At 34.6% G+C, this 17,181-nt stretch overlaps 4 protein-coding genes and 2 non-coding genes across 6 annotated transcripts; 5 read left to right on the top strand and 1 right to left on the bottom strand.

The window, feature by feature from the left end:
* The first annotated feature begins 221 nt into the window (after positions 1-221).
* Positions 222-2,040, top strand: LOC111798956 (zinc-finger homeodomain protein 2). The gene has a single exon (XM_023682314.2). The coding sequence runs from the start codon at positions 881-883 to the stop codon at positions 1,874-1,876; it is 996 nt and encodes a 331-aa protein (XP_023538082.2). The 5' UTR covers positions 222-880; the 3' UTR covers positions 1,877-2,040.
* A 2,700-nt stretch (positions 2,041-4,740) lies between these two features.
* TRNAA-AGC (transfer RNA alanine (anticodon AGC)) lies at positions 4,741-4,813 on the top strand. The gene has a single exon. It is a non-coding gene; the product is annotated as a tRNA-Ala (tRNA).
* A 120-nt stretch (positions 4,814-4,933) lies between these two features.
* LOC111799084 (uncharacterized) lies at positions 4,934-11,106 on the top strand. The gene is made up of 5 exons (XM_087125561.1): positions 4,934-5,038; positions 5,137-5,197; positions 5,322-5,541; positions 5,652-5,745; positions 9,984-11,106. Exons 1-5 carry the CDS (start codon positions 4,934-4,936, stop codon positions 10,023-10,025), a joined length of 522 nt encoding a protein of 173 aa, XP_086981687.1. The 3' UTR covers positions 10,026-11,106.
* LOC111799083 (protein RADIALIS-like 4) lies at positions 6,063-7,615 on the bottom strand. Its single transcript, XM_023682481.2, has 2 exons — positions 7,219-7,615; positions 6,063-6,375 (listed from the first exon to the last, which is right to left on the bottom strand). The coding sequence occupies exons 1-2, from the start codon at positions 7,494-7,496 to the stop codon at positions 6,348-6,350; spliced, it is 306 nt and encodes a 101-aa protein (XP_023538249.2). The 5' UTR covers positions 7,497-7,615; the 3' UTR covers positions 6,063-6,347.
* A 972-nt stretch (positions 11,107-12,078) lies between the features above and the next one.
* Positions 12,079-12,152, top strand: TRNAN-GUU (transfer RNA asparagine (anticodon GUU)). Its single transcript has one exon. It is a non-coding gene; the product is annotated as a tRNA-Asn (tRNA).
* Positions 12,153-12,518: 366 nt separating this feature from the next.
* LOC111797975 (protein RER1B) lies at positions 12,519-15,454 on the top strand. Its single transcript, XM_023680898.2, has 4 exons — positions 12,519-12,677; positions 12,992-13,365; positions 14,147-14,327; positions 15,052-15,454. Exons 2-4 carry the CDS (start codon positions 13,016-13,018, stop codon positions 15,103-15,105), a joined length of 585 nt encoding a protein of 194 aa, XP_023536666.1. The 5' UTR covers positions 12,519-12,677; positions 12,992-13,015; the 3' UTR covers positions 15,106-15,454.
* The last annotated feature ends 1,727 nt before the right edge of the window (positions 15,455-17,181 follow it).

Raw genomic sequence — 17,181 nt, 5'->3', positions numbered from 1 at the left:
GAGACAAATGAAAGCATCACAGAAAGGTAAAGACATTGCTTGGGGCAAGCGTGGTGTTGCAGACGTTTCAGAATTCCCTCTCTCTCTCTCTCTCTCTCTCTCTCTCTCTCTCTCTCTCTCTCTCTCTCTCTCTCTCTCTCTTCTGTACCAAATTCTACACACACTCTGAGAGAGAAAGCAATGCGACAACCCCACTACTGTTTCACCCTCTCTTATTACTTTTCACTTTTACCACTTTTACCCCGCTGTAAAAATTGGCACAGCAATAATGATGAGGGTGTGGTGGGGCGTGGTGGGGCGGGGTGGGGCGGGGTGTGGGTCCCTTTATGGCAGGCCGTGGGAGAGGGATGAACATGACCTTGTCGCTTCTTTTTTTTCTCTCTTTAATTACCATTTTGCCCTTCCCCTCTTACTCCCCGGCTTCTCCTTAAGCAACCAACCTGTCTCTTGTTGCTTATGTAGCTGGCCTGTTGGATCCCTTGAGGCAATTTTTCTTTTTTTTTTCTTTTTTTTTTTCTAAAAAATAAATTAAATAATTAAATCCCTCTTTCACCCTTCTCTCTCTTCTTCACAAACCCTAATCTCTCTCTTCCTCTCTCTCTCTCTCTCTCTCTCTAGTTCATGGTGCTGATGAAACCAATCTGGTTTCTGAATCTGACTTCGTTTTTTTTTTTTTCAAATGCGCAACGCTACCTTTCTCTACTCTTATGCTTAGCTCTTCCTATCTCTATCTAATTTCTGAGGAACAAACAGAGCAAAAAAGAGCATGCAGGGAAGGAATTAATTAATTTGCGTACCTCAAACTGTTTGAAATCCGTGCTTTGTTTTGAGATCTCTCTGCTGTTTGTTCATCTCTGTTGTGGTTGAGGTTTTGAAATTCATGGATATGCGAGAGCAGGAGAAGGAAGTAATGATGCCTGCTGTTTCTGGCGGTGGAGGCGGATATGCGCATATTTTTGGGGAAACGTCGTCTGGAGTTGTGGAGAGGAGAATCGAGTCGGTTCATAATGGTTCTCATCATCATATCCAACCAGAGCATCTCGACGCTGATCTTGTTGCTGGAGAGGATGTTAGCGGCGGCGGTGGAGGTGGCGGTGGCGGTGGTGGTGGTGGTGGTGGTGGAGGTGGAGGTGGAGGTAGATCCAAGGTGAGAGGAGCGGGGACTGGAGTTAGGTATCGAGAGTGTTTGAAGAATCACGCGGCGAGCGTTGGGGGGAATATATACGACGGATGCGGGGAGTTTATGCCTAGTGGTGAAGACGGAACCCTAGAGGCTTTGAAATGTGCCGCCTGTGAATGTCATCGAAACTTCCACAGGAAAGAAATCGACGGCGAGAATCAATTAAGTATCGGTGCTAATTACAGAAGAGGATTAATGTTACCTCATCTCCAGCTTCCTGCGCCATTACCGTCTCCTTCCGCTCTCCACGGACACCATAAATTCTCCATGGCGTTGAATCTCCATTCCAGTCCTACCGCTCCAATCATCGCTCCAATGAACGTCGCCTACGCCGGTGGTGGCGGAACCGAGTCTTCCAGCGAGGATTTAAATGTCTTCCAATCAAATGCCGAGGTCATGCCGCCGTCTTCCTACACCTTATCGAAAAAGCGCTTCCGTACGAAGTTCACACAGGAGCAAAAGGATCGAATGCTCGAGTTCGCAGAGAAGATCGGATGGAGGATTCAAAAGCAAGACGAAGAAGAAGTGGAGAGATTCTGTAGCGAAGTCAGAGTGAAACGGCAAGTCCTCAAAGTCTGGATGCACAACAACAAGAACACAATGAAGAAGCAGAACGACAATAACGAACCAGAACTTGCCGTTGCCGTCGCCGTCGCCGGTGCCGGTTCCGGTGCCGCCGTGATGAGTGAATCATAGGAAGCCATAGCCAATGCCTGCTCAAGGAAGAAGGTAAGAATCACTGAAATTTTAGGGAAATATCAGGTTTATATAATTAGAGGAATATTGAGACGATTTTATGTCAGAGACCTTTTTGTGATTCTTAATCTTAATTAATCTTAATTAATCTTAATTAATCTTAATTAATCTTAAACCCTCAATTATTTATGGTTTTATTATTTAAGCATGTTCGTTATCATTTTTTGTTTAAAATTTTAATTATTAATAAATATTAAAATTAAAAAAAATTAAAAAGTTTAATGAATACATGAAAGATAGGCATAGACTAGTTTTCAAATTTAATTTAATTTAATTCTTTTAATTACTACTTAAATTATTTATTTTAAATTTTAAATTTTTAATTGGAAAGTTTTAAGGAAATTTGTTGAAGTTTTTGACTAACTAAAATTGGAATTCGTTAAGACATGAATTTGACTAATTTTATTTGTGATTTTGGATATGGTTTGTGGGTCCTTATTCGTTTATTATATGCTTATAATATATATATATATATATATATATATATATATATATATATATATATATATATATATATATATATATATATATATATATATATATATGTAACGGCCCGGATCACCGCTAGCAGATATTGTCCACTTTGGATTTTTCGATATTGTCCTTTCTAGGCTTTTCCTCAAGGCTTTAAAACGCGTATTTCCTTCTTCAAATCGATGTGGGACAGCTACCAAATCCACCCCCCTTCGAGGTCTAGCGTCCTTACTGGCACACAACCTCGTGTCTACCTCCCTTCGGGGATGTGGGACCGCTACCAAATCCACCCTCCTTCGGGGCCTATTGTCCTTACTGGCACACCGCCTTGTGTCTACCCCCCTACGGGGAACAGTGAGAAGGCTGACACATCATTCAGTGTCTTGCTCTAATACCATTTGTAACGACCCAGAGCCACCGCTAGCAAATATTGTCATCTTTAGACTTTCATTTTCGAGCTTCCCCTCGAGGCTTTAAAACGTAGGGGAAGGTTTCCACACCCTTATAAATGGTGTTTTGTTCTCCTCTCTAACCAACGTGGGACATCCCAATACACGTTGAAGGTTTTATACCTTTAAATTAAATAACCATGTCTTACCATGATATAATAATTAATTACATATTCAATTTAGGGATATCGATGTGATCTAAAACCCGAACTAATTCAAGCTATCCAACTGAAACTTAACCTGGGTTAAGTCTGATTTTTATTTTTTCAGTTTAATTTGGGTCGAGTTCAATCTTTTGAGGTTTGAAAAACAGAGTTACAAACCAACCAAACTCAATCCTACACTGTCATAGTTTTAAGATTATTATGAATGTTACAAATATTTAATCTATGCAACATAAGTAAGCGATGAACTCTGATTTATGAATGTCTGATATTTGAACTTTATGAAATTTAAAAAAAAAAAAAAAAAACAGCTTGACGAACCAACTCAACCCGACCGAAAATAGAAGGTTGAGTTAGGTTGTAACTTCTATTTGGTTAATTTAGATCACCGATTCAACCAACATAAAATTTTTTGCTCTGTTTGGATAGTTTATGTCACCGTTCCAACAAACTCGAAAATTTAGTTTTTGCAGCTGAACCTATGAACGCGGTAATTTAATTTACATAGTCGAGTAATTACTTATATTAATAAAATAAAAGGAAGAATGAATTTAATTTAGGTATATTAAATTTAAGGTAAATTGTTTGGTTTTTGTTTGACAAAAAGTCAAAGTCAACGACATTGGGAAATGTTGGGTTGAATTTGATTGATGAGAAGATTGCAGGGGGTGCGGAAAACCAACTTAATTAAGAAACAATATAATATAATATAATATTAATATAATATGATTATTCTGTTTTAATTAATGAGATAATGATTAGATGAATGATGAACTCAGCTTACTTCTTTCTAGATTTGTTCACCCAACCAATCATTTTGTGCCAACTCATCTCCCCACTTCTTTTTTTTCCTTTTTATTTATTTATTTATTTTTATTTTAAATGTAAAAATTAAACTTTTCAAAAAAATATTATTTTTTGCTAATATAAGGACCAAACTGTAATTCCACATTAAAAATAATATGTATAAAGTTTAAATTTTAAAATTAAGAAAATAAATTATCTATAAAATATAAATAAACAATTTTCGTTAAGAATCACGACTTTCCACAATAATCTCTCGTAATTTTGCTTTGACCTTCATTAATGGAGGTAGTATTTCGCACTTATAAACACATGATCTTTCACTAAATTAACTAATGTGGGACTCGCTTCCAATAATTTTCGACAATTTTAACTATAAAATTTTATTTTTGTATAAAAATTAAAGTTGTTAATGGTTATTTTTTAATTAGGGTATTCATGGTAAGGGTATTTTTTAAAAAATTATAAAAATTATAAAAATTACAAAATAATAATTAAAAATTTTATGATTCAAATATATATATAAGTTTTAAGAGTATTTTTTAAAATTTAAGGGTACTATTAAATCTTTTAAAATTTTATGAATATTTTTATTAATTTAACCAATTTAATTTCATATGATCTCTAAAATAGGCATGTATTGAATTTTAATTTCAACTTGAAAATTATATATATAATTTTTAAATTAAATATTTAGTATTTTGTAAGAAATTATATTTTTTAAAATGGTATCTATTGATTTATAATCATACTATTATATAATGGGTCAATAACATTTTATTAATCATTATCATAAATATATATATTTTTTATTATCAGTGGACATAATTAATATTGCATTTTTAATAAAAATACAGATTTAATATTTAAGATTTTGTTATTTAATTATTATTATTTTAATTATTTAACCGTTGGGGATGTAGCTCAGATGGTAGAGCGCTCGCTTAGCATGCGAGAGGTACGGGGATCGATACCCCGCATCTCCAATATTTTTAGCTTTCATTTTCGTTGTTTTATCTTGCCAGTAATCAACGGACAAGATCTTATTATCAGATGTACTCTAATTTTCTGCACGATGAACGGTCAGGATCTTAAGATTGGTTTCCATGCAGTACACAAAGGAAAGATCTGATCGTCTTCGCGCGTTTCACGTCGCAAATTTCCCGCCATTTCGTCTTCTTCTAATCGAGAAGAATCAATCCCAATCTCTGGTCTCTTCTTTCATCTCCACCATCTGCTTCGAGCTTATTGAGCCTCCCAATGGCTACTACTTCCTCCAATCTCTCACTGTTGTTAATTTCATCTGCAGTTCGTTCAACGTAACGTTATTGATTTCTGCCGCATTGTCATTCTGTTTTCATCGTCTACAGGTCAGTATCATTTATCGCGGTTTTATACCGATTCTGGTTCTTGATGACTGTTCACACAGAAATTTTTGTTGATTTGACATTTTTTTCTTTGAAATTGCATTTTGTTGTTCGTTTTTCAACTCAGCATTCAAATATTTGATCATGCGGCAATATGCCGCATTCTCATCCTGGTTTTACTTGTACCGCGGATTCATCCTATTCAGGTGCCTGATAATTGTTCCTTCCAATGGCGACTTCCTCCGATCTCTCGCAGTTATTTTATCTGCAATTCGTTCGATGTTCTTTAATTTGAATGGATTTCCGGTGTCCATATCCTATTCTCATCTTGTTTTCACCGTCTTCAGGTCCGTATTAATAAGCGGTTACATTCCGGTTCTGATTTTCGATAGTTGTGTACATCGAAAGTCATGTCGATTGACATTTTTCTCAAATTGTTGTTCGTTTTCCGAAACAGGATTAAATTGTTCAATCAGTTACTCGAGTCGGATTTTGCCAGAGAAATTACTCATCTCCATCATCAGGATTTACATGCGCAACCTCGTCTACAGGTCAGTGAAATGGATCTTGTGCGATGCCTCTTTTCATAATTGTTTTCCTCGAAAGTTATTGTTCTTCCCGTCTTTCCCCAATTTTATTGTTTGTTTTTCACCTCTGAATTCTTAAGCGTTTAGTTGGTCATCTCCTTGGCTCGGTCTCAAATTTACAATTTCCATTGTTTACTAATTATTCTGTCTCTACATGTTCTGTTGATCGTTCATTTGATGAAATAATTGGATTGATCCGTCCACTTTATACTTGATTAGACGTCACATTGGCTAGTCCGTAGACTAGGAATATCACTTGTAGCGATAATCAATAAAGGCAAACATATATATTCTTTGCTTTTTCTTTTCATTTTTCTAATGATTGGAAAGCGAATGAAACAGTAATCACACAAGTACACAAAAGCAGAATTATCAGGTACAAGAACAAACAGGTTACGACTTAACTTTAGTTTAGGCTACACATGTTACCAATAGTTTAGCAATATATGCTAGAAAGGACCAACAGGGCGTGAAAATAAAGAACACTGACACCCAGCCATATTCCTGTAATTTTCGAGAACAGCGCTTCTGCAGCTCTTATTACATCATCGGTATAATACCTTCCCTTATTGGAGCTTTAGATTTTTCATGAGCCTGCAACAATAGTTCAAAGAGAGAAGATAGAAAGATTAGCTAAATGTTTCTAAATGTGAATATATGGACAGTTAATCTGCAAGGAAACAGAGGTATAGTTTAAGGCGAGTTCTCGGGCACACTTGATGCTTAATTAATTCACCCATGTCAGCTTTGCCAGTTTTTTTAATCAGTTTTTGTGGCCAAGTACTGAAGTAGATCCAAATGTTAAAGAAGGGATGGATAGATACGTAGATGTCTGAATTCAGAAATACAGGACCATGTGCATGCAACTTAGAAAAGCATGAGAGATTGTGAGAATGCATGAATAGGAATAGCATGAAGTATTTAGAAGAACTTCTTTAAGTAAATGAAAGCTACGAGGATTGAACGAAAAGGTATACTATTATTCGATTGAAGAAATTGTTGAGGATTGTCGATGGCTCCATAGGCATCAGGGTTGGCTCTATAGTGTACTTTGTTCGAGTGAAAGATTGTTGGGAGGGAGTCCCACGTTAGCTAATTTAAGGAATAATCATGAGTTTATAAGTAAGGAATAATATTTCCATTGGCATGAGGCCTTTTGGGAAGCTCAAAGCAAAGCGACAGAGAGCTTATACTCAAAGTAGACAATATTATACCATTGTGGAGATCTGTGATTCTTAACAATTTCGTAAGGTTGATGGAAGGTGCGTTTTACTGTTAACGTTGAATATCTATTCTTGTAAGAACCACGTTATTTTGAATGTCTTTTCCCCTATGAACTAAATATCAGATTTGGATGACTTTCCGAGGATGAAAGTAGGATAGAGACTTGACATATGACATAAAAAGACGCGTAGGAGTAGATAGATAGCACGTTACCTCTGCTCATCACCACACACTATACTGTTGGATGCAATGGGCTTGTATTTGGGAAGAGGAACCTTTCCAGATTCTATATGCATCAGATCGTGCACCAGGATATCATAATGCCTTATTACTTCCTCGGCTGTTTTTCCACCTACGGCCCTGGCCACTTTTTGCCACCGGTCTGGTGTGTCCTCAGGGTAAAAAGCCAGAGCATCCTCAAACTTTTTGTTTTGCTTAGGCGTCCATGTGGAGCTTGAACTGCCTGAAGATCTAAAAGTATTTGATGCCATTATATTAAAGGGAGTTTGGAAGGAAAGCTGGGAATGTAGGCTCTGAGTGTCTCTTGTAAGCGAGGAGTTAGTCAAGGTTCTGGTGTGAATGTAGGCTGTGAGTGCCTCTTATATAGTCAAGGTGATGGTAGTGGGGTTAAACAAGTTGAAGAATACATTTTAGAGTGATTCCCTTTGCCTGAGAAAGTTCGAGTGACCGACCAAGGGGTCGTAAGATCATTTCAAAACACTGTTCTTGTCACTTATAATATCGTCACTTCATCAGCAATGAGAAATTCTAAAGATTTAATAGGCTGGTGGGAGGATTAGATCCAATTCTTACCCTACGCAATCACACACTGAATGCTGCTTTCAATATAAACCTCCACCTTCCCTCCCTTTTAGTGGGTCTCTGGATTATTGGTCCGTTCCCCTTTTGCATATTTCCGCTACTTGCAATAAATTTAATCCAAGAACAGGTAGGACCATCTCTCTCACTACTTTTTTAACCGGAAAAAACGGTCACCATTGATACAAATCATTTTTCCAACGTTAGCTTAGATGTTGAAATAAACTTTTGAGAGGGCCTATAGTATGCCCGAATTAGGAACTTTTGGAATGGAAACTTTAGGATGCCAAGTAGAAAATACTTTCCAGCGATCTATTTATTAATGACATATTCATATTATTTCTTTTTATTTGATAAATAGATACTTGGAAATATATATAAATATTTCCATGATTTTTTTTTTTTTTTGTGCATATCTACTCCTCACACACATAATGTGTTGAAGATTGTTGGGAGAGAGTCCTATATTGGCTAATTCAAGGAATGATCATGAATTTATAGGTGAGAAATATATCTCCATTAGTATAAGACCTCTTGAAGAAGCCCAAAGTGTGCTTTGTCCGGAGATGATTGTTGAGAAGGTTGTTTGAGGGTTCCATAAACTTTAGAGGAGGCTGAATAGTGTGGTTAAATAATATATACAAAATTAATTAAAATAACTAAAGGGAAATTTTAGTTCTACTTAGAAAAATTATTAATTTAAATGAAAGTTTTGTTGCACGAAAGATTCGAATGTCAGTGCTGAAGAATTTGTAGCATCCCACTAGGTTTAAGATTCAGATTCCAATCTAAACAACAAGATATTTAAGTATTTAAAAAGATAGGTAACTTTTTATTAATATGCCACTCCACTACCACCGTAGATTGACTCTTGAAGCATGCAATACCTTTTCTTTTTAGAAACTAGGTTTATATAATAATGTATACTCTAAATTAGTGTTTTTTCTATCTGTTAATAGAAAAAATGATTTCAGTTCAAATGTATTTTTTTTTAAATTACTCCAAATACATACTAAGTATTGCTAAAGTGATTAGACAGACACATTTGTATTTCTTCTCTACCAATAATGTATTAATCTAAGAAGTATTGGTAAAATTATTTATTTGTTTAGTTTAGTTTAGTTTTTTTTTTTTTTTGGTAAAAGATGATTTGATTGCTATTTTCTGATACTTCTCTTTAAATTCTAGCCTAATGTCACATCGTGCACATTTTATTTTTTTCTTTTTCGAATATACATGTGAAACTAGAAATTTGTGCATCATGCAATGAATAAATACCTACAGTTATCTCGTGTCCACTTGTTATTGTGCAAGAATGATTTTGTTTAGTTTGTATTCTATAAATACTTAATTTTATTGGATTAATATTCTACTAGAATTGGCCAATCATGTGGCCCAGCCACAAACATTTTTAGATAGCATACTTATTATTCACGCACATCCAACTTTGGGTGGACACTTAGAACTGGAATGTTAGATCTTGTACAACTTTTTTACTGAAAGAACTATTAGACTTGAGAAAGAAGGTTAGACATAATGAATATTGCATTTTGGCCCGCGTACATGTTTCTTAGGGTTATCTCACTGCATCTGTTAGTGCAGCGTATAATGCACTTTTAGATTAAATTCGGTTGGCTAGCTTTCTCTATATTGTAACTCTTTTCGATTAACCTTACAAGTAGTTCCTATGAACACGACTCTCCACAATAATATGATATTGTCCACTTTAAACCTAAACCCTCGTGAATTTGCTTTGAGCCTCTCCAAAATGCCTCATTCTAATGTAGATAGTATTCCTTGATTATAAACTCATGATAATTCCTTAAATTACCAGATGTGAGACTTTCATCCAACACCTATCATCCATGTTACTTTTAAAAAATTATAAAACATAAAATTTCAAAAAAATATACATAATAGATCCTATTCTTTTAGATAATTTTCACTTTCATCTTTTATCCCTTGATTGGGCATTAAAAGGGGTTTTTTTTTTTTTTTTTTTCAATTTTCCTAATATCGTAAGAAGGATTTATTTCTTTTGATATATTTAAAAAGTTGATTAAGCATTATTATTATTATTATTATTATTATTTTTTTGTTGGATTTCAAAAGTTTGAAGTTACATTAGATATACTTAAACTGATGTGTTATCGTGATAGGAAGGATCCAACAATAGAAGAAGGCCATCAATATTGAGGTAAATTCTCTAACTTTGTGTGGGATTCTTCCAAATGGATGATTTTCATTTACCATCCTTATCATCACTTATCATCACTTATCATCACTATCATCACTAGTAGAGGACACAACAAAGGCAGAATCTTTGAATAAGTGGAATTATAATTTTGAATCTATTTTGAAACAAGAGATCCCTTGGCGCTCCAAGCATTCCAAAGGATAACAAAATAGAAAGCCCAATATGATTTCTTTTCTCTTAACTACCAATGGAAATGCTGAATTTTATTTGGACAGGAATATACTCTTTTTTGCATGTTGGGCAATGATTTAATCCATTTTTCTCTTATATTACTTAATTAACTCCAGCTTGAATGCATTTTCTTTGATTTTATTCTCTTCAAGTATATTTGTTTTATTGTTTTTAACTTCCAATGGTTGGAATCTTTATATAATTATCCCTCTGGGTTGATTTTTTAAATATTCCAAACCTTTCTTTTCTCTGGAGTGCACTCCAACTCTGTTTTCAGCCATAAAAGACAAAAAAAAAAAAAAAGGGAGAGAATTGGATTTTATACGGCTAATTTTGATTCTAAATGAGATAGGTTTGAAAATAAATATATTTAATTCAATTATTTACTCTCAAAACTTCAAAACTAAGCTAATTTGGTGGATATTTTAATTGTCTTCGGGTCAATAAAGATTAGTGTAAACGGATTTTATAGTATGTCGTTCTTGACTACTCGAAGTAATGTCGTCCATGTTTTTAGAGATTGTTATCTTATAATTTTATTATTATTATTTTTTTTTATAATTACCATGATAATTGAAATCTCTTGTATTTTTCTTATTTCTAGTAATATAGTGTTGGGATATGGAACCTGATGCTTAAATCTGGTAGAGATATATTTTGGAGATATTTAGTAGAGATATGATAGAGATGGGTAGATATTTGGTAAAGATTTGATAGATATATATTTGTTAGATTATATCTAGTAGGTTTAAATCTTTGGAAGCTATATTTAATAAATTGAAACCATATATATACCCCATTAGCCAGTGCTCTCAAAATGTACTTCTCTTCTTTCTCTATTCTCTCTTGTTGAACATACCTGAAGTCATCAATAATAAAACCTTTAGCTAATATTTCTCTTTGTATTTTCTCTTTCATGTTTTTTGTGTTCATCTTGATCGAGTGTGTGGGTTGTTCTTTAGCCAATATTCCTCCTTGTATTTTCTCTCTCATATTTTTTGTGTTCATCTTAATCGAGTATATGCATTGTTGAGCCGATCCTAACAATTAGTATTAGAGCTAACAACTGGTATCGATCCTAACACGTAGTAAAACAAAAAGACACAAACTCATAAAGACACTAACTATAGGCTACAAACTCACGTAGATCTCGACTAATCTTTGTCGATGATGTTATGTTGGAGATGACTTTCCTAGCATTTTTTAGGCTTTTAACCTTGTAGCATTTTCCTATATATTTTTGGCACATTACATCAATACGTCTCATTCGTAGATATGGAAATTTGTTGAAGACCCTACAACGAGTAGAAATCAATACTAATGGAGTAAAATCACATTACAAAAACTTGAACAAAAGACTTACAACGTATATATCATATTAAGTTATCAATCAACTAAAAAATTTACACTTATGGGTTACGATACATTTAATTATATCATCATATACAAATGTTACCATCTTTTAACTCATCCATTTTTTATACGATAAGTGTCATAGTCTTTGAAAAGCTTCCGTCATTTAATGTTGGATCCTTCCATCCTAGAGTCGAAGTCTCTATTTATTATTTAGCATAAGTGAATAATGAATTTTGGCAAAACGCTAATTAATATTTCTAGCAAAAATTTTAAATTTAAAGTTTTTAAATTGGAACTAAAAATGCTTTTAGACACGGTGAAAATAAAGAGTTTATTTTTTCTATTGAATTCTTTATTTTAAAACACAAGCTAAAATGAAACTTATATTATTGAATAAACCATAATAAATAATAGTAAATAATCCACTATTTAAGTACAAAATTAATTTAATAGAAATAGATAATTAAACAGCTGGAATAGCTCAGTTGGTTAGAGCGTGTGGCTGTTAACCACAAGGTCGGAGGTTCAAGCCCTCCTTCTAGCGTTTTTTGTTTTATATGAAGTTTTTTCCGCCTTTCTGTAAATTAATAATGTTCTATATATCTATTTAATATTTTTTATTTGAAAATCTTACTTTATTTTTAATAAAAATAACCGAAAATCTTTTGTTATTTCCATTGCATTCATCTTAATTCACCGAAGCATCATAATATATAATATAAAATTATATAAAATTAAAACAAAATGAATTTAAAATAATTATTTTTAGAGTTCATGAAAAGAACCCTTCGATATTTATTTATTTTTCAAATGGATTTTATTAACTCAATTCAATAACTTTCATATATTTTCTTTTTTTTCGTGAGAAAAAAAAAAGAAAAAAGAAAAAAGAAAGGCTAGCGGTAATTGGAAAAATAAATATTTAAAATGAGAAAATAATTGGGAAATATTTCGGTCCGAAAAACTGAGCCAACGGAATCGTCTTCATTGATCGTTACTTCTCAATTACGGACTCGCTCCGATTCTCATCCATTTACTGTTCTTCCTCTTGCTTTTCGGATTATTCAAGGTTAGATTTCAGTTTCTGCTACTTTCTCGATTCCTTTTCCGAACCCTAGTTCTCCGATTTCATGGTTTTCTTCTGCTCAACTCGATTTCGTTCTGTAAATTCCATTTCTAATTGTGATTGCCGAGAACTGCTTTTGGATACTGTCATTTGGTTTCGTGATTTGAAATCAGAGGAAGTAAAATGAGAACGGTCGGAAAACAGGAGATCCAAAATTCGTTTGACTTTTCTTGTTCTTGGCGATAGATTAGATTGATGCTCTTATTTTGCTCTCGATCGTGTTTTGTTAACCTAATGTCATTGTTTACAATTCGAAGGATATTCTAGGGGATAACTTTTTTATGGAAGGAGTTGAGGGCGACGCAGCCTCAGCAGTAGCTCCTCTGGCCAAATGGAGAAATGATTTTGCCAGAGCGTTTCAGTATTACTTGGATCGATCCACTCCTCACCCGGTTCAGAGGTGGTTGGGAACCCTTGTTGTTGCGGCGATTTATGTGTTGCGTGTTTTCTATGTTCAAGGGTTTTATGTTGTGTCGTATGGCTTGGGAATCTATATCTTGAATCTCTTGATTGGGTTTCTATCGCCGAAGGTTGATCCTGAGCTCGATGTCTTAGATGGAGCTTCCTTGCCTACTAAAGGGTCTGATGAGTTCAGGCCGTTCATACGCCGACTTCCAGAGTTCAAGTTTTGGTATTCCTCTTGCATTAGCCTGTTCAGTAACTTTGATTTCTGCGTTTGATTGCATTCAATTTTGGATATAGTTTTTGGCTAATTGTTATGTGACTTCCGTTCTGCCCTTTTCTAGAAGTAACTAAAAGGATTTCATTGCTGAAAACTAGTATCTGGTGCTACATTTGGTATTTCAAAAACCTCAACCATTTTGTAAAAGGTTATACGGATTATATATATATATATATGTGTATGTATATGTATATGTATATGTATAGAAAAAAGGTTATTTATGTTACTGGCTCATATAAATTACAGGGTTTATGTTGAGAAGATATATCTCTATCCAAATTAACCTTTTTCAGGACAGAATGTACATCAGTGGATCATAGTTGTTTAGAGTGTATTATTTATTTCTGTAAGGCGCTTCTTGCCAAGTGTAAACATAATGAAAAAAACTTGTCATTGCATGGGGATGGGGTGAACTTGATGATTTCATGGTGGAATAGTTTTATATTGTCAAGTGTCAACCTTATTTCAAACACCTGCCATTCCCTGAGGATGGAAATTCAATGAATTGTGAAAGTATTACTGTATTGGGTAGTGTTAGTGAATTGTGCAGCACTGCATACTGGTTGGCTTTGATGATTCCATTGTATTCTTAGAATTTTGGAGAGTCAAATTATAGCAAATGCTTGGTAGTGGTCGAGGCTGGAGTGAAATGGTTGGCTTTGATGATATTATTTGGTTGAATTGATGGCTTTGTGGAGTCTTGAATCTTTTTCTCATTTCTGTTCTTCAGGTATGCCATCACCAAAGCCTTTTGTATTGCCTTCTTCATGACCTTCTTCTCACTCTTTGACGTTCCTGTTTTCTGGCCCATTCTTCTTTGCTATTGGATTGTTCTATTTGTCCTGACAATGAAGCGCCAAATCATGCACATGATCAAGTACAAATATATTCCTTTCAGCATTGGGAAACAGGTAAGGCCCATCAATATGAAAATGAAGCACTAAATAATTTGTTTCTTCTTTTCTTGGTGCTTGTCGATGTAGAATCATGTACCATTCATTCAATAGAAAATTATGAAAATTCCTGAGCAAGAATACAGAGAGAGACACCTCTCCCAGAGAGAGAGAGAGAACTTGTCCAATAGTCGTGTAGCACACTTCCTGCTTCCCGGGGCATTAACCTGGGAGAGTAACCATGTACTCTCATCCCTGAGAGAAATCATTGGAGGGGCTAAAACAATGTGACTAGTAATTTAGTGACTTACAGACTTCAAACATGTGTCCAATGGTTAGTTGGGGCAGTCATTCCAATCCAAAAAACAGTGAGGCATCCTTCCCACCCCGGGGCAAGAGAGATAGTGTAACGACCCTAGATTTATACTTACCTAGAGTTGCTACTGTCGTCATGGTGTAATCATTTTTCAGCCATCCTAATGTAACATATGGCAGTGTTTTAAGAATGTTAGCTTAGAAGAGATTGTGAGATCCCACATTGGTTGGGGAGGAGAACGAATTATTCTTTATAAGGGTGTAGAAACCTCTCCCTAGCATACGTGTTTTAAAAACCTTGAGGGGAAGCCCGAAAAGGAAAATCCCAAAGAGGATAGTAACTACTAGCGGTGAGCTTGGGCTGTTACCGATAAGGTGGTTTCAAACATGGTAACTAATGCAGCTTTTCTCCTTTGTTTTTTGGCAGAAATATGCAGGAAAGAGGTCTTCTGCAAGTAGCAGTGGCGTTTCAAGAGACTAAGTTCCATCATACCCCTTCTGGTTAGTAGTAGACAGAAGTGTGCAGCATTCCAACTCTTCTTGAGGTTTCCGGGTCGGAGCTCCGGTTGAAGAGACAAGGTAAGGAGAAAATGTTAGAAGTGAATCACGTTCGAGTGCTTCTGTGTTCGAGCCCGTGCTTTGGTGTTAATGTGGATGTTGTAATAGATTTTCTCATCTGTGTTAGCCACAATATATCCTATACTTAGTTTTTTCTTCTTCTGTTTGTTTTCTCTAGGGCTTTAGACTCTAATACTATAATTTTCTTTTCTGTATCTTTATTTTTTTTTTCTTTTCTGATGGGAAAAAAATGAAAATATCCAATTAATATTTGTTGGGTTCGGTTAAAAGATACAAACGTGCTCTTTCGACATCCTACACGGTAAAGAAGATTCATGAATTACTTTTTTCGTTTACTTTAATTGTTTACGTTCTTTCGAGCATAACTGATCAAGTTATGCATATATATAGGCTCATTCTCCAATGACGGGATGCCAAGACGAGAAAACAAGCAATCAATCAAATAAGAACACTTCTAATGATGTAGCGATGTCGAGAGGACATAAACCATTCCTCCAAGGAAAAAAACAAGGTAGATATTTTCTAGTTTTTCAAGTGTTCGAAGCAAAATGTTGTCGAATTAGACCACGAATTAAAAATGTCTGGAAAAGCTCTACTGCGATTTTGCGAGGTAATCCACATCGATGTAATGAAAGTGAGGGACCTAGAATAATCGACCCATTTGCCAAGCAGAGAAAATAAGGTATAATTCAACCGGGTCTAGTTTTTCACGCCACGTGGAATAGAAGAGTACGAACATAAAATCTATATTTTAGAAGAAAACAAGGTATAATTCAACCGGGTAGATATTTTCTAGTTTTTCACGCCTCGTGGAATAGAAGAGTTCGAACATAAAATTTAAAAATTATGCATCATATTGAATCAACGATTCTCGTATCAATTTTGTAATATGAACGTCCATCATTTTTTAAAAAAGAAATAAAAATTATTGAACATATTTAATTTCCACTTGTAGCTAAGAGAAAAAAAAAACCATAGAAGTAGTGATAACAACCTTCCCAACAAGTATTTCTCAACTACTTGAGTTCTCTAATTATAAATTTAAAATAAAAAATAATTGAATTTGTAATAATAAATAAATAAATAAATAAATAAATGGTTACATTAACATGGCCAGCTAATATTATTAGGGACTTCCATTGCCTCTACCAACTCCATAATACCTTTCCCTTTTGGCTTTAAATCAACACATTATTATTATTATTATTATTATTATTATTATTATTATTATTATTATTATTATTATTATTATTCCCTTAACCCATTGTTGCCTCTCTCTTGCCTTTCTCCCTTCAACAAATGACCCCTCGAGCCTATGTTTTAATCTTCTTCTTCTGGTCTCTCCTCACCGTTCTCACTCCCGCCCTCGTTTTCCTCTCCGAGAGTTCAAAAACGTCGTCCCTCTCGTCCCAATCTCCAGGTAAACGCTCATCTAATAACATTCTTGAAAGACAGTTGTAGTTGTTTTATTCATTAAACTCTCCCCCGTTTTTCATCTATTTCGTTTAATGTGAGATCCACATTAGTTGGAGAGGAAACGAAACATTCCTTATAAAGATGTGGAAACCTCTCCCCAATAGACATGTTTTAAAACCGTGAGACTGATGGCTATACGTAACGGGTCAAAACATTAAATATTGGCTAGTAGAGGGAAACGAAGCATTCCTTACAAGGGTGTGGAAACCTCTCCCCAATAAACACGTTTTAAAATCGTGAGGCTGACGCCAATACGTAACGGGCCAAAACAGAAAAAAATCTATTAACAGAGGGAATCGAAGCATTTCTTACAAGGGTGTGGAAACTTCTCCCCAATAAACACGTTTTAAAATCGTGAGGCTGACGACAATACGTAACGGGCCAAAACAGAAAAAAAATCTATTAACAGAGGGAATCGAAGCATTTCTTACAAGGGTGTGGAAACCTCTCCCTAATAGACATGTTTTAAAATCGTGAGGCTGACACCAATACATAACAGGCC

Source organism: Cucurbita pepo, chromosome 7 (assembly GCF_057944985.1).
Source record: "Cucurbita pepo subsp. pepo isolate OVF chromosome 7, ASM5794498v1, whole genome shotgun sequence".
NCBI lineage: Eukaryota > Viridiplantae > Streptophyta > Magnoliopsida > Cucurbitales > Cucurbitaceae > Cucurbita > Cucurbita pepo.
This window is presented reverse-complemented; position numbering and strand designations above follow the sequence as displayed.

Excerpts from the sequence above, each read along its gene's own strand:
- LOC111798956 (XM_023682314.2), top strand. The coding sequence starts at position 881 with ATGGATATGCGAGAGCAGGAGAAGGAAGTAATGATGCCTGCTGTTTCT.
- LOC111799084 (XM_087125561.1), top strand. The coding sequence starts at position 4,934 with ATGCAGTACACAAAGGAAAGATCTGATCGTCTTCGCGCGTTTCACGTC. Across the intron at positions 5,039-5,136 it reads AGAATCAATCCCAATCTCTG|TTCGTTCAACGTAACGTTAT; the intron begins GTCTCTTCTTTC and ends TTTCATCTGCAG. Across the intron at positions 5,542-5,651 it reads CTTGTTTTCACCGTCTTCAG|GATTAAATTGTTCAATCAGT; the intron begins GTCCGTATTAAT and ends TTTCCGAAACAG.
- LOC111799083 (XM_023682481.2), bottom strand. The coding sequence starts at position 7,496 with ATGGCATCAAATACTTTTAGATCTTCAGGCAGTTCAAGCTCCACATGG. Across the intron at positions 6,376-7,218 it reads GTGTGTGGTGATGAGCAGAG|GCTCATGAAAAATCTAAAGC; the intron begins GTAACGTGCTAT and ends CTATTGTTGCAG.
- LOC111797975 (XM_023680898.2), top strand. The coding sequence starts at position 13,016 with ATGGAAGGAGTTGAGGGCGACGCAGCCTCAGCAGTAGCTCCTCTGGCC. Across the intron at positions 13,366-14,146 it reads CTTCCAGAGTTCAAGTTTTG|GTATGCCATCACCAAAGCCT; the intron begins GTATTCCTCTTG and ends TCTGTTCTTCAG. Across the intron at positions 14,328-15,051 it reads CTTTCAGCATTGGGAAACAG|AAATATGCAGGAAAGAGGTC; the intron begins GTAAGGCCCATC and ends GTTTTTTGGCAG.